General features: G+C 37.1%; 1 protein-coding gene across 1 annotated transcript; it reads right to left on the bottom strand.

The window, feature by feature from the left end:
• Positions 1 to 3,514: 3,514 nt before the first annotated feature.
• On the bottom strand, positions 3,515 to 16,403 carry MEIOC (meiosis specific with coiled-coil domain; the record flags this gene model as incomplete). Its single annotated transcript, XM_080827405.1, is given in 9 exon segments — positions 3,515 to 3,744; positions 4,167 to 4,347; positions 5,296 to 5,430; positions 6,380 to 8,252; positions 9,185 to 9,289; positions 11,744 to 11,901; positions 15,615 to 15,749; positions 16,336 to 16,349; positions 16,352 to 16,403. Coding segments are annotated over 9 exon segments (2,883 nt in total).
• Positions 16,404 to 16,862: the final 459 nt, after the last annotated feature.

Here is a 16,862-nt window from a genome sequence, read left to right as displayed (position 1 = left end):
TTTTATTTTATTTTATTTGACACAGAGAAATCACAAGTAAGCAGAGAGGCACGCAGACAGAGGGGGAAGAAGACTCCCTGCTGAGCAGAAAGCCCGATGGGGAGCTTGACCTGAGGTCATGCCCTAAGCCGAAGGCAGAGGCTTAACCCACTGAGCCACCCATGCGCCCCTGAACTAATGTTTAAATGGGAAAAAAAGATCAGCTCATTAGGCTTTGAGTAAGGTTATTCACTTAATTCAGATGTTGCTAAATCCTTTATGTCTAAAATGTTCAATACTGCAAAAGGCAAATTTTAAACTGTATCTTCTGTAGTATGATTGACATTTTAGACCAAAATAGGGATTTCAGGAGCACCTGGGTGGTTCAGTGGGTTAAAGCCTCTGCCTTCAGGCTCCTGGGATCAAGCCCCGAGCCCCACATGGGGCTCTCTGCTCAGCAGGGAGCCTGCTTCCCTCTCTCTCTCTCTGCCTACTAGTGATCTCTGTCAAGTAAATAAATAAAATCTTTAAAAAAAAATAGGGATTTCAGTCATTAATTTCCAACCCTCTAAAACTTTATAGTAGCAGATTACTCAAGTGGTAAGGATGCTTATATAGGGGCGCCTGGGTGGCTCAGAGGGTTAAGCCTCTGCCTTCGGTTCAGGTCATGATCTCAAGGTCTTGGGATCGAGCCCCACATCGGGCTCTCTGCTCAGCAGGGAGCCTGCTTCCTCCTCTCTCTCTGCCTGTCTCTCTGCCTACTTGTGATCTCTGTCTGTCAAATAAATAAATAAAAATCTTTAAAAAAAAAAAAAAGGATGCTTATATAATTCAAGATATATGATTTTTAACCACTTTTATATAAATCACTTTGCCTATTAAAAATAAATTAAGGGGGTGCCTGGGTGGCTCAGTGGGTTAAGCCTCTGCCTTCGGCTCAGGTCATGATCCCAGGGTCCTGGAATCGAGCCCCGCATCGGACTCTCTGCTCAGCGGGGAGCCTGTTCCCCCTCTCTCTCTCTGCCTGCCTCTCTGCCTACTTGTGATCTCTCTCTCTCTCTCTCAAATAAATAAAATCTTAAAAAAAAAAATTAAGTACACCAAATTCTTTTGGATTTAAAATGAGGAGAGCATCAGTTTTATTAGTTTCACTTCAAATTATGTGTGATGTTATTTTTTGTTTTCATAGATTGTAATTCAGAAGTCCAATACATATGAACCATCCATTAAGAGAGTATGCCAGAGAAGGAATAACCAATTAATGTATGAATTATTTACAGGGTGATGTGATTAACAAAATTTCAAAGAACTTTTGTGTTTGGTTTTTGTTAATGGACTAGTGTTTTATTTCTAACCACTGTCATGTTAAAACTTCCCCAGAATTTTTTTTTTTTTTAAAGATTTTATTTATTTATTTGACAGACGGAGATCACAAGTAGGCAGAGAAGCAGGCAGAGAGAGAGGAGGAAGCAGGCTCCCTGCCGAGCAAAGAGCCCGATGTGGGGCTCGATCCCAGGACCCTGGGATCAGGACCTAAGCTGAAGGCAGAGGCTTTAACCCACTGAGCCACCCAGGCACCCCAACTTCCCCAGAATTTTTATTCTGGTTTGCGTGGATTAGTATAAAGGCAGAGCAAAAACTTCACCTTTGGAGTGCCTGGGTGGCTCAGTCGGGTAACCATCTGCCTTTGGCTTAGGTCATGAGCTCTAGGTCCCTGGCTCCCTGCTCTTCGGGGAGTCTGCTTTCTCCCTCTGCCTCTCTGCTTATGCTCTCTTTCGCTCTCTCCCTCAAATAAATAAAATCTTAAAAAAAAGCCAAAAAACAAACCTTCAACTTTGAAGGAGGTCAGGTTCGATGCAAGGATATCTGAATGGCATTGGTTAGTCTACCAACATTCTTTCTTATATGTTAATGAAATTTAAAACTCAGTGCCAGTTCTTATCAGTGAAATGAAATTTGGTTTTCTGACCTGTGTGACAATTAAGGTTAGAAACTATATAAAAATGTAAAAAAAAAAAAACCCATATATTTTCAACAAATTTATTAATTTCTTCCTGAGAGACTAAATTCAGTACAATATTTGTTTTCATAACATCCAACATGTCTTATGTCAAACTTAACCACTTTCTATGCAGTGAGTGTGGTGGGGTGATCTATTTTATTTGACTACCCTCAATGTAATTCATTTGGGTAGTTCTAAAGCGTATCAGTGATCGAAATGTTTCTCCCTACAGTTACTCCTGCATTCTCAATCAGTTTCTTCCGCACATCATCTAAAGAAAATTTATGTGGTGTGATTACACTCTTTAATACCAAGATTTCTAAAACTAGGAAAAACACCAACATTCAAAACATCAGTGTTTCTAGTCAAGGATAGTTCAATTAAATTTCATCAGTACATTATATTATAGTTTAACTCATGCTAGAAATGTTAAAACCCAAGATCTTCTGAGTCACATAATACCAACATTTCATATTAATGAATAAATTACTCGGGTTTCATACAAAGATATTAGGTGATGAGAAACAGAAAAAGCCAAGCTTTCAAGAGCTTTTAAAAAAAAATACAGAAGCAAACTAATGAACACAACTACACAAAATATACACTAACCAATTGCAAACTAAACTAAAGATTAACCTTAAAAAAATACATTTTAGAACTTCGTGATACCCTCATAAAATGCAGCAAACTAAGGGTATTAAAACAATAGTCATTATTTTAGTCACTGTGTATCAAGTCTAAAAGATCCAGATAAAGGAAATGTTTTGTTTTTGATTCAGTTTAAATACTTTAAAATTGGAAATATGTAATAATTGATAGTATAATTAAATTTTAAAGAATATACACAAATGATTTGAACAGGTTTTATATTCAGTAACTTGCATGGTTTTTACACTGGCACTTTTATCACTAATTTAGGAGAATCAGATGCATTTCCCTCCATATACTTAAGCACTAAGATTTCAAATTTATAAATATGGTAGTATTTTAAATATTAAATTTTTACATGAATATTGGGTTCATCCTTGTTTTCCTTTGTTTCCTAGGTATTATCCAGTTTTGTAAGGAAAACACTTTTATATCACAATCAAAACTTGTCTTGGTTATTAGACTGTAGCCATAATTGGGTTACAGTCACTCAGATTCATTATTTGGAATTATACTTACTAAGGCAGACCTAAATGAAACTTATCTTCTAGAACAATTTCACATTTGCATTTACCTGCACTGCAGAATGGGCTTAAGCAATATTTTAGTTGTTAAGAAATATTTAATTTACTTAAACTTGTTAGTTTTGGCTACTCAGAACTCCTAGAGTAGTCAACTTTCCCTTTGAGTTCACTTTAAACTATATCTGATTCATTCCAAATAGATTTTTAAATAGAAGTTAGACTTCATTAAGGTATTAACTTTAAATCTGAAAGAAAATTAATGTGTTGAATTTTTCAAGTTTGACAAGTTCATTAAAATTTTTTAGCATGTCTTGATACATTTACTTATCAGCTTTTTATTCTTCTTTCTGCTGGCATTTCCTTAATGTTTGTTTGCTTCACCTCTCTGGTTCATTGGATTGCTACTATTTATGTTTTCATGGACTTTGTCTTCACAGTTCACTATATCTTGTAAAGCCTTTTCCACATCTGTTTGGCCAGCTGTACTGGCTGTTTTTGGCAAGGTCATCTGCAGTGCACACCACAGGGTAGTGCGTGCTTTCCGAGTAGCCACACACATCTCTTTAATTGCTGAAGCAAGGGCAAAAACATCTGTAAAAAAAATTAAGGGTCAGTTCATATTAGATACATTTTATATATTCCTTAACTCTTAAAAAACCCAATGTAGTGCTATTAAATGTTCAAACATTATTTTTATAAAAGAAGGATGGCTATTGACTGGACTGAACTATTTGACTTAATATTTAAAATTGTTGGTACTCTATTTCTTACTTGTAGGACAATGACTATGCTTTGGGTAGAACGGACTTTGACAAGAGTTATAATTAAATGGGTAAAATTAACAAAATTGATCAAAGTACTTTCAGAATAAATTATATGGGCGTCATTTACCTATTTATTCTTCAGATAAGTGTAAATTTTAGAAATCCAACCTTTTAACCTCAGAATCTGATTTTAACAACATTCAAATTATCTCACTGCCTTATCAAAAGAATATGCATTAACACTTATACCTCTGTCATCTTGGCATCTAGGAACTCCTTGCCTTTGCCGATTTGAAGCATTAACAATTTCATCCTTTCTACGTGACTGTACAATGTGAATGGACTCCAAGTGTCGATCAAGAGCAGTAGAGATATTGGCATGAAGGGGAGAGCTTCGAAGACGTTCCATTTTGCCTAGTAGAGTCACAACCTGAAGGAAACATTTTAAATATTGATAAGGCATGTAACCATACTGCCCTGTCTTTTAAGTAAGAACAAATCTTCAATGATGCAGAATAGAGATGAGGGCAATAATATTCATCTAATAAATAACTGAATGCCTATGGTGTCCTGATACCATGCTGGGAGAAACAAAGCTGTAAAGTCAGTCTTTTGTACCTACTTGTTTGAGCAATCTGGGAATAAGCAACAGTTAAAAAAACTGAACATTCAAACATTTCCATATTACTGACAATAAGTGCAAATTTAAGATCTAACATTGTCTTTTGCAAATAGGAGAACAGCGTGCTCTATTAAATTCTAGAAAATTCTGAAATTACGAAGGAAATAACAGGAATAATCATTTGTTAAATCACAAAATGACCTAACATCAGGATTCTTTATATTTGAAATGATTTATGAATTTTCTAAAACAAGATTATTATATAAAATTATGCATACCCATATTCTTCAGTATTTTTTCAGTTTTTCAATATTTAATCCATTGCTGGATATACTTTGTGTTTGTCAAATAACTCAAGAGTACAGGGTTAAGAAAATGAAATACAGTAATTACCTGTTATTTATCAGCTTGCTCATCAAGCTAGAAAAAATGTTTGTGTCTAAGAAATGGGACTTCCCTTATAAATAATATTCAACATTATTTTTACTTTAGAATTCTTTTCTTGAGGATTTGCTCTATGTTAATTGGGTTTCTTAAAGAGGAACCATTTAAGTTACTAAACCTACTTTAAAAATGATTAAGGGGATGCTATTTCCCTTTCCCTAAATATTAATCATAGTTCTAGGATCAAACTTGGAAAAGCATATATTTAAAGAGTTATGCATAAATGTGAATTAAAAAATCCTTCAGAACTCTTGGTTTTAAAATTTTATCAAACAATTAAAAAATCCATTATTGGGTGTTTTTACAGCTTACTCTGGCTTGTTCCCGAAGTTCATCCACAATTAAGCGATCAACTCGAGATGGGTTGGAGGTTAGCCTTGGAATTGGAGTGTTGTTAGTACTGGATACTTTTTTTCCTGGGTAATTCTTGGCCAGGGCCAATTCAGTCTGTAAAAAATTATATAACTTTTACATGCTGAACTTTCTACATATGACTCAAAACTGAATAACATTTCTCCTAGGCCTAAGAAATAAATTGAAAATCACAACTTTAAAATTGTTTCCATTTCTTTCTCTCTTTCTTAAAAAAAGATTTATTTGAGAGAGAGCGAGCAAGCACCAGTGGAGGAAGGGAGAGGGAGAAACATACTCCCCACTGAGAAGGGAGCCTGATTTTGGGGGGCTGGCGGGGGGGGGCGGTTCAATGATCCCAGGAGTCTGAAATCATGGCCTGAACCGAAGGCAGACACAACCAACCGAGCCACCCAGCCTCCCGTTTTGGTTTTAAAAGGCAAAAAATCCAAACCACAACACCACCCTATTTTTCTGTCATATTTAATGCATATAAAATACCCAAAGGCTCTGACAGTTTAATACTTAATTAAAAGAACTTTTTAAGGGTGCCTGGGTGGCTCAGTTGGTTAAAGGACTGCCTTTGGCTCAGGTCGCGATCCCAGGGTCCGGGTATCAAGCCCGCATCAGGCTCTCTGCTCAGCAGGGAGCCTGCTTCCCCCTCTCTCTCAGCCTGCCTCTCTTCCTACTTGTGATCTCTCTCTGTGTCAAATAAATAAATAAAATCTTTAAAAACAAAAAAGTAGTTTCTACTACTCAAACACAACCCTGAGCCAGGCAGGCACCCCCAAAAGTATACTTTTAACCCATTAAGGAAAAAGTCTACTTCATAGGCAAAATAAACTTTACATAAACAACTACTTTTTTTAAGCTTCAAGCTTAAGTCATCTAATTAATTCCTTAGTATCATGGACTTAATAAATACGGTACATTACAGAAGAATTCAGCTTAGAAATGAGGCGAGTACTCTTAAACTACTCAAATAAAATGAAGACAGGCAGAGGGAACATCCTAAATTACTCCTATATGGATAGCTTTGTTTTACCTTTTTTCTCTCCTTTTCTAATGCTCTCCATTGTTCATAGCACTCTTCTAGTCGAATATGAAGTTCACTGGCTGGTCCACTACGGGTTTTAATTGGTCTTTGAAATCCAAAAGTTGGCACGAAACCAGAAAAGGAATTATCACCATACATCATATCATTAAAATAAGGGTATAAATGGCTTAAGTCATCATAAGAAAACAAATCATAAGAATCCAACAGTGGAACAACTGAATGGCCAAATGGATGAGTGGATCTTAGGGGAAACCCATTTGAACCAAGTGGTTGAAAACTCTGATTATGCCTTAAATCTCCCATCATATAATTATTAGAAAAGCATGATGCCTGTGTGCGATTCACACGGCTATTAATATTGTTGTCTCCACTTCCCTGTCTGTGGCTATTAAAATGACCCTGTGACTCCAACAGATCTTGATATGTATTTTGAGATAAGCCATCTAAATGCTTTGGACCTTCCTCAGGATCATAATGTCCACTCTGAGGCTTAGCTTGAAAATTATGTTTGTTTACATTTTCAATGATCCCATACTGCTGAGCTGAATAGTTATCACAAAATCCATTTTTTTGCTTTATTTTTTTATCAGTAACTGATTCAAAGAGATTTTCTTCTCCAGTCTTTGTCAGTCCTTCCATGTGATTGACAGATTGAATTCTTTCTGCACCATTGTAACTGAAATCAAAACTAGAAAATGCTGAAGGGTTTTCTTGGCAATACTTCTGAAATAAACTGCTATTTGGGGTTAAATTTGTGGATGACAGTTGGGGGAAATCTGAAGAATGGTTAGAACCTTTTGAAGCTACACTTAAGTGGCTATTTAATTTCATCAAGTTACCTTGGTTCCGATAAGGAATAGGAGTGTTATTTTTTGTTTGGACATTCATCCAAGTTGGTCTATTTAAGTTGATACCTCCTGAAGATGTTGCTGAGTTTGGTAATAAATTCACAGACTTAAAATACTCAGAATTTGGGGGGTCAGGTTTTGTAAACTGTTGTTTTTCTGTGACATTAGCAAAATCATTATTAGCTGGACAAGCTGTGTGAGGTTTTAGTCCAAATTCTGATTTTAAGCCAAAATCAGCAGTGAATGCCGCTTCCTTTGCAAACTGCTTTTCTGTCAGATGTGGTGTGGTTTTTGGAAATGTGAAATTCTGCTGGTCAGGTATTGTCTCCTCCATTTTTTTCTGATTTGCTGGTTTAACCTGAAATAATTTTGTGTAGGTGTCTGCTTCTACAGTTGGTGTTTCAGGTGCGCCGTTGGCTAATTTTTTACTATCTTGGACACTAAAATTTGAACACTTATTAAGCTTAGCCTTATTAGGATGACCATACTCTGGGTATCTGCAATAATCTGTGTTTTCATTGTATCTGTTAAATTGAGAAAGAAACATCTCTGCCCTTTTCTGCTGTAATGGTGCTTCAAGACCTTTAGCACATATTTTCTCTCTTCCATAAGGGTAAGTATCAACTCCTGATTCTTTCATGATGTCAGACAGACCAGTTTGTGATGTAAAACAGTTTTTGACAAATGGATAATCTTGGAATGTTGTCTTAGCTGTATCATTTGTCTGGATATTGTAACAGTTAGAATGATCACTTCGTGAGGGGTACATCCATTGTTCTTCAAGGTCTAAACCAGTAAATCCATGATAAAGTTCATCTATTTTTTGTTGTGGTGTTAGATTACTATTATGCAGGTATTGCTTTTCCACTGCTGACACAGATTCACCACTATAAAAAGCTTGCTGAGAGATGGCTGTATCTATTGGCCTTTTGGTTTCTGTTAAGAGGTCATGGTGATCTGCAAATCTGCTTGTGTTCATTGGCCAAACTGACTTTAAATTGGAGGAGCAGGTCCTAGAACAAGTAAATATATTTAATTACAACTTAGGTTTTAAATGACTTTATTGCCTTAGTGGAGAAGGTAGGACAGGTTTTCAAAACATTTATATCACCTCACTGCCCCACTATCTATCTAATTCTTTCTAATTTTGCCTTATAAACTACTGTTACATCCAAATAACTTTCTATCACTTGAAATGTCACATGCTACATAAATATGCATTTTAATCTTAATATGTCTACAGTATACTTTCCCAAGAGGCATTAACTAAGGCCTGAGGCTGGTGACTGCATGATCTTACATGAATTGTTTATCTTACATGAAATGTTTATAGTAAGCAGAAAACAAAGTAAGTTTCTCCTTTAATTAAGTTATTATACAATACAAAAAAGTTGATGGCAACTTTTTAAATGAAAAAGATGTACTTTGCTGAAATATTACTGAAATTAAAATATTTTAATTGATTACATGTGTGCTGCACATTTCCTTATCTATGAAATAGAGCATTTGGGTAATATGGCTTCCACACCCCAAAAAACAAAGTGTATTTAAAAAATTTTTACCATAGGAATAAAGTCCATACATATTTCTAAATAGCACTAATGATAGTTTTATTCTTTGGGATATATCTATAAAAGCTCTTTGGAATTTATACTCTTTAAGCCAAAATTTAGCTCATAAACTTGAGGAAAAAAGCTCTGAATTATGTAAGAATAATTTTCCAAATGAAAGTTTTTAATATCAAATTAACTTTAGTGTGAAACTTCCAATTGTATGGCAAGTACCTCAGAATTATCAAGGCTGCTAGATACAAATATGTGAATTAAGATGTCTATCATCAGATGATCCTTTATTAAATAAGAATAAAAGATAATAAATACAGTGATCTAGTATATGTGAATTTAAAAGCTTACTGTATACCATATGGCTTATATAATATACTAACCCCTCAGCGAAATATGGCTGTGACTTATCTTGTTCTTCCAAAATATTAGACACAAGTCCATATAAGTCTGTTTCACTGCCATAGTCATTTCTTTCTGTTTGAATCCTAAAAATAAATGAATATCACATGTAAATTTTTTTCCTCATGCTGAAATACAATATATTGATTTCTATTTCCAGGCTTATTATATCATTATTTTTCTATAAAATATTTGGATTGGATTTATACCATCATTTCAAATAAAGAGGGAACGGGAACTCAAGAATATTTTCCACTTTAGCATAGTGCCTATGCTACGTAAGTGTTTCTCTTTCATTTCAAATCCTACATCTAATTCACAATGTATGCTTAACTCCTATTTCTCCAAAACACATGCTATTCATTTTAGGTTCCAAGAGCTAAATCTCTGACCTATGATGTTTTAGACAGGCTTGGCTCCATGGCTGCTTCTAAAAGCATATCTGGTCCCATTATACATTATTCCATCAACACTTGCTCAGTTTCTTCATTTGTGATTTGAAAACCATACGAATCTGCTGCTCTATTTTTGTGACTCTTTAGACCAAATGTTGGATTTAAAAAGTGAAATGTGATATGGTCATCCTAGATACCACACAGATAATTGCAGTTGTCCCTTAAATGTGACAGATTTGTGGGCTATCCCAAATCCTTACTAAAGTAACTGGAGCTCCATGTACCTGAAATTGTACCTTGTGACTAACACTAAATAATACAAAATGTAAAAACCACAAGGAGATCAAAATTAGTCCTTTTCAACTCCTATGTATTTAAAGTAATTTGTTCCTATAAGTAGTATGTTGCTTAGGTTTTAACTTCTTGTTTTCTCACATTTTATTTCTAACATTTCATAATGTTAGGTATTTTAGAAATAAAAATACCTTATATTTGGATAACACTCAAACATTTCACTGATGTTCATAACACAGGATGGGCAAGCATTAGTAATCATTAAGCTATTGAAGAATGAGGATTTGAGATTTTAAGAAACTTGTATTTTGCAAGTGTATTTGATTTGCCAAACTGTACACTTGCTGAACAAGTGGTCTGCCTAGAAGTCTAATGCTTTCTCCACTATGTTGTATTATTTCAAAAAGATTCAGTGTGAAGTTTTTTATATATTAATATATTAGTATCTACCTAAAAAATTCAATGTAATATATACTAAACTATTAATAGTTATTATTGGGAAGTGTTAAAGGTTAAGGTGAACAACTGCTTTCTTTTGTATATTTCTGTAAAGTCTGAATTTTTTCAATGAACATGGATCAACTTAAAATATTTTTATAGAATTATATATGTCTTTCTAATAAAATCACTATTTTATAGAACTTACTAAAACTTTAAAATTTTTAACATTTAAAAAAGAATTTTAAAGTAATCTCTAGGTGTACCTGGGTGATGCAGTGGGTTAGGAGACCAACTCTTGGTTTCACCTCAGGTGGTGATCTCAGGGTGGTGAGATCAAGCCCCATGATGGGGCCTGGGGCACAGAGCCTGCTCAAGATTCTCTCCCTCTCCCTCTGCCCCTCCCGCTTATTATGCGCTCTCTCTAAAATAAATAAATAAATCTTTTTTAAAAAAGTAATTTCTACATCCAACATGAGGCTTGAACTCACGACCCTGAGATCAAGAGTCGCATGCTCTACTGATTGAGCCACTTAAAATTTTATTAATTAAAGAATATTAAAAATTGAGGAGCCTGGCTGGCTCAGTCAGTGAAGCATGTGGCTCTTGATCTCAGGGTCCTGAGTTCAAGCCCCATGGTGGGCACAAAATTTACTTAAAAAAAAAAAAAAGAATAAACATGTAAGATTTTTAAAATAATTATTTTCCAATTAAATTAAAGATGTATGAACTTCTATCAACTGCTCCCTTATACATAATTACAATAACAGTAGATGGCACTCCCTTAGGCTTCTTTTGCAACAGGCTCCCAAAATATCCTACACTTTTTTAAACTTCACTATACTTGAGGAAGTCACTGGAAGTCACTACCAGGAAGTCACTGTCATCATAGTCATCATCATCACCATCATTTAGATCTCTAAAGGTAGGGATAATATTTGCCATGCTAATTCTAGTATTCCCAGTATGAGAGATCTGGCATAGAGTAGGCCTTTATTATTAATGGAATTGAAAAATAAATAGAAAAATAACTAAAAGTATCTTATATTTGATAAAATCCTGTTTGTTGTATACTTGTGAAGGAAATAATCACTGAAAATTTAGAACTGGATGAAAAAAATAGATCAAAAATTATAACTCATTTATATAAGTTATCCTTAGAAAGAGGAATTTAATATTTACTCACTAAGGATTGCCTCTAATGAATAAAAAAAAGTAATGAGCTAAAAATTATACATACAATCTGCTCAGTTCAGGATTTCTAAAAGTTTAATAAATAATAAACACAGAATTATAATGCCATGACATTAAAATCCTGATATAGGGAAAAAAGAGCTAATACAACTGGGTTCCCATGTAATCAAACTTAAAAAGAACTTCATTTAGCCTGAAAAATCTGATTTATTAATTTACCTGTTCTTTACATTGATCTGAGAATTAGAAGGCTGTTTAATATCATCTCCATAAGTAGACCATGGTGCATAGAAAAGTGAAGAATCTACAGAACTTGAATATTCTGTTGATGAAGAAAGTGGAGTATAGGTCTGCCTTAGGTCAACACTGTCTTCACTCTGAAATTTTAAAGACATATTTGCATATCAGACACATCAAAATTACATTTATTATAAAATATTAGTGAAATAATAAGAAATTAGAGGAAAAACCCATGTGTAAGTGCTGGAAGACTTAAAATCTAGATTTAGCGGAGCGCGTTGGTGGCTCAGTGGGTTAAAGCCTCTGCCTTCGGCTCAGGTCATGATCCCAGGGTCCTGGGATTGAGCCCTGCATCGGGCTCTCTGCTCCGTGGAGAGCCTGCTTTCTCCTCTCTCTCTGCCTGCCTCTCTGCCTACTTGTGATCTCTGTCTGTCAAATAAATAAATAAAATCTTTAAAAAAATACTTATTAAAAAAAATCTAGATTTAGCCACTTAAGTTTGTTTTCTACTAGGGGTTGGTGACTTTTTTCTGTAAAAGGTTAAATAATAAATATTTTAGGTTTTTCTAACTGTTAAGGTCTCTGTTGAAAGTCCTTAGCTCTGCTTTTCTAGCACCAGAGCAAACAAAAGACAATATGTAAAGGCCATAGCTATGTTCCAATAAGATTTTTTTTATACAGTCAGGCACTGGGCAGATCTGATCTGTACTTGTTGCTTATCCCTGGTATGAAACACCTACAATTACCACACTTTTAACTTTTCTGAACAGATGAGAATTGTGTGGACACTAGCAGTGTTATTTTCAAGTAATCATTTACAAAATTTGGTCTTAATGCCCCCAATCTGTGAAAAAAGTGAATGTTTTTTCATATTTATATAGACTTTTCAAAGAAATTTCATATAACATTATATTCATTCAACCTTGTGACATAAGTACTCTATTTTAAAAAGAAGGAAACTGAGGCTACAGGTTACTGAGCTGATAGATGGTAAAACTACACCCAAACTCAAGGCCTTACTCCTACTGTAGGACCTTTTAAGTAATATCTTCAATTTTCAACCTACTTTCTATTTCCACTTGATCTTAGCCAAAAGGCCAAGAAGCGATCAACCTACTTTCTATTTCCAAGAGATATTACAAAAATGACATGACACATAAAATTTTATGATCTCTTTAGAAATTTAATAGCTATTACTACAATTAGAAGAAAAATACAAGCTCATTTTTCTCTTTTTGTGAATACTTCTCAAATGAACTTTGAGTAAATAAGGTAAAAAATCTGAATTTTAAGATTTTATTGATTTAAAATACTGCCTCAAGGGGCACCTGGGTGGCTCAGTTGGTTAAGCATCTTCTTTCAGCTCAGGTTATGATCCCAGGGTCCTGGGATTGAGCCCCACATCAGGCTCCTTGTTCAACAGGCAGCCTGCTTCTCCCTCTCCTTTTGTCTGGTGCTCTCCCTGCTTGTGCTCTCTCTCTCTCTCTCTCTGTGTCAAATAAATGGAATCTTAAAAAAAAAAAATAAAATAAAATGCTGCCTCTTTCCAAAAGGGATTGAAGTTCAGGGAAAATAATTTTAGATACTTAATATGGTAGAATGAATTTAACAAATAATGAAGACTAAACTTAGATGTATTTTATTCTAGAAAATGCTTCTTTAAAGAAGACTGAAAGTATAAATTCACAAAATTTTTTAAATTAACATATATTAAAATACATAAAAAATTAACATATGATGTATTATTTGTTTCAAGGATATAGGTCTGTGATTCATTAGTCTTACATAATGCAGAGCACTCACTATAGCATATACCGTCCCCAGTGTCCATCACCCAGGCATCCCATCCTTCCCATTCCCCTCCCCTCCAGCAACCCTCAGTTTGTTTCCTGAGATTAAGAGTCTCTTATGGTTTGTCTCCCTTAGTTTCACAAATTTTAACTCTCCAAATGAAACCTGAGATGTAAGAACTATAAATATCCAGACACAGTAGAAATGGTATTTTCTTATAAATACAGATAAAATATAATCCTGACTGAAAATATTTTCTAATTGTTTTTATACTCTTAATCAAAATTTATATAAAGAGAGAAGACTACTTAGATCAAAGTATTTAAATTTTTGTTCATCATAGACATTATTGAAATTCAACTCTTTAAACATATAACAAAGTTTATACTATAGCAAAAAAAATATGAAAATCTCTTCCAATCACCTAACTTTAAGAATCTCAAATATTTGACAACCATTTGTTTAAATTCTGGTTATGACTGCTACTTGAAAACTACACATTATAATGTTTATATATATCATGCTGCCTATTCTGAAGCTGCGGAAACCGAGGTATCAAAGTAATTTTACTAAGTGTGTCACTAAAAAAGTACTTTTCCAGAATTAAAAGTTAGCAATAACTTTTACAAAGGCTTTTATTTTTAGAAACTTTCAGAATTTTATTCCTTTAGTTCTGAATCTTTTTTAAAGATTATATTTATTTTTTTGTCAGAGAGAGCACAAGCAGGCAAGTGGGAGGCAGAGGAGGCAGAGAGAGAAGCAGGCTCCTCACTGAGCAAGGAGCGTGATGAAGGACTCCATCCCAGGATGCTGGGATCATGACCTGAGCTGAAGGCACCCGCTTAACAGACAGCCACCCAGGTATCCCAGTTCTCAAGTCTTTATCATAGGCCCACCTTAACTCTCTTCTGGGTGTGAAACATCCAAAGTCATATAAGTAATTGTTCATCTTTCTGAGATAGGGACTTAAAAGAAGAAGTATTTTCAGATTATGCAATATCAAACAAGATATACAGTATTTGAAGCCATTCTTTCAAGTTCGTTTTACATTTTAAAGTAAGATTTGAGGATTAGAAAAATCAACTCCTTTTCTAAGATTGATTTCAGTTAGCTATTCTAGGGTAAAAGAAACAGCTAAAGTAACGTGGTGGATTTGACCATAATTATACTTTAAATATCTAGATCCTTTTTAGTTAAAACATTTATGGGAATTAAATATGCAAATGCTTGGGGTTGCCATATTAATCAGACTAAATAGCTGCAAAATGTATCACTTATATCCTTGCTATACTTAACTGATTGAAATTAAGTCTAAGTAAATTTTAGGAGCTGTATAAACCTTATAGAGAACAGTGGAATGCTGGTCTTAGCAGTGAAAAGACCTGTGTTCCACTTGGGCTTTGTCACTTAAAGCACGAAACAAGCTCTCTGAGCCTCAGTTTCGCAGTCTGTACACTGGATTTAATACTATACAAAGTTGTAATGTGGATTAAATAAAATTTATTTTGGGATATTGTTATAATTCAAAGTATAACAATATCAATACTGATGTCCTGGTTAAATAATTTCAAATGAAAATGATTTACACTACCCTAAGCCTAATTTAGTATGATTAATAAAACTGAGTATTTTAGGTGAGGTGAAAGGCAGCATGTAATCTAAGACACTGCTAAGGCCAGAAAATGAAGGAGTGCAGAAACATTTCGCCTTCAGATGATCAAAAGTATGTTTGTGCTGACTTGTAATAAATGCTTGAAGGAAAAACTACTTTATGGTCTTACTAATAGGGATTTTCTTAAATTTCTGGCCTCACGTTACACTGAGGACAAAATGATAACAAGAATCAATGAAAAATCTACCTTAACTTGTTTTCAAAGCAAAATATGTATTGTGCAGACTCGACTGAAAATGTTACTGGCCGAAAAAAAGAAAGGGAAGAAAGAAAGAAAATGTTACTGGCTTTCTGGTCCCTAAACTTGGAGCAATGTAAACACCTAAGTGAATGGGCTCGGGTAAACGGCTTTGATTTCGAAAAAAATCCTCTTAACAAAGGATGGACCTGCGATTTGTAGCAATCATAGAAGGAAGTGGAGCCAGTCAGCATCACGCTGTTGAACACATCCGTTAGTCTACTGCTGGGGTCGGCACCGAGGTTCCAGCAGCGATTCGCACCTCCACGGAACGCTACCTTGGGCTGCACAAAACAGGGGTAGGAAGCGGGAGACGCGTCACGCAGCGCAAAACCGGAGCTGGAACGGACCGACGGCTGTTGCACCGCCACTGTTTGCCCCGCTCAACTCGGAATCCACTCCGACGCCACCAATCCCGGGACCCTCGCTTCTGTCCCCAGGATTCCCTGTCTGCCTTCGGGCCAGCGGCGGGCCGACCCCAGGAGGCGGCCCTCGACGGCTCGGACAGGCCCACACCGGCGGCCACTCTGACCGGCCTCAGCGCCCCGGCCGCCCGACGTGGAGGCGGCGGCGTCTGCTCGGGCGTTGCGGCCACTGCAGTCCGTCCGGTCCTCCGGTCAGCCAGCGCTGCGCCCCCCAGGCCGGGGCCGCCGGTCGCCGCCCCCCCCCCGCCCGTCCCCGCCCCCGCCCCGCGGCCCGCGGTCCGGGTGTCCCGTCGGGGGCTCTCCCCGGCGACCTGCCCTCTCCAGCCCGGCCGCGGCCTCCTCAGAGAACCGCGTCTAGGGACGCGCCCGCTCTTCTGCGGCTCCTCACCGTCGCCATCCTCCAAGCCTGGCCGCCTCCCGCACCCTGACCGCCCCCACCGATTACCTCAAGTCCCTCCCTCGGGCCTGGGGGGGGTGAGGGGGCGGGCAGGTGTCTCCGCCTCTCACCTCCATGGGGTCCCCCAGCCCCTCCTGGACTAGATACAGCTCCTGGGGTACGGGGGTGAGGGGGGCGTCGAGGCCCGGCTCCCTCAGCCCGCACCCCGCCGCTGCCGCCGCCGCCGCCCCGGGCGCTGCCTGGAGCGGGTCTGTGGGTTGGGGGGCCGGAGCGGGGAGGGAGGGGCGGGGGGAGAGGCCGTTACATTGCCTACCCCCCGGCTCGCGACCGGGCACGCGACCCCGCACCGGCCTGCCCCGCCCCACCCTACCACCTCCTGTGAGGCCCGCCCCCCCGCTTCGCACCTCCCCATTGGCCCGCTGCCCAACCAATGGGCAACCGCCTCCAGGGCCTGTTTCCCCCCCCACCCCCAACCTAGAGACAAGGCCAAGAGGGGGCCGTTAGCTGACTTCGTTCTTCCGCAGCTTCAGAGCCTTTCCCGCTCAAAGTAAACCTGTTCGGGATTGGTCCTGACT

This window comes from Martes martes, assembly GCF_963455335.1.
Source record: "Martes martes genome assembly, chromosome: 16".
NCBI lineage: Eukaryota > Metazoa > Chordata > Mammalia > Carnivora > Mustelidae > Martes > Martes martes.
This window is presented reverse-complemented; position numbering and strand designations above follow the sequence as displayed.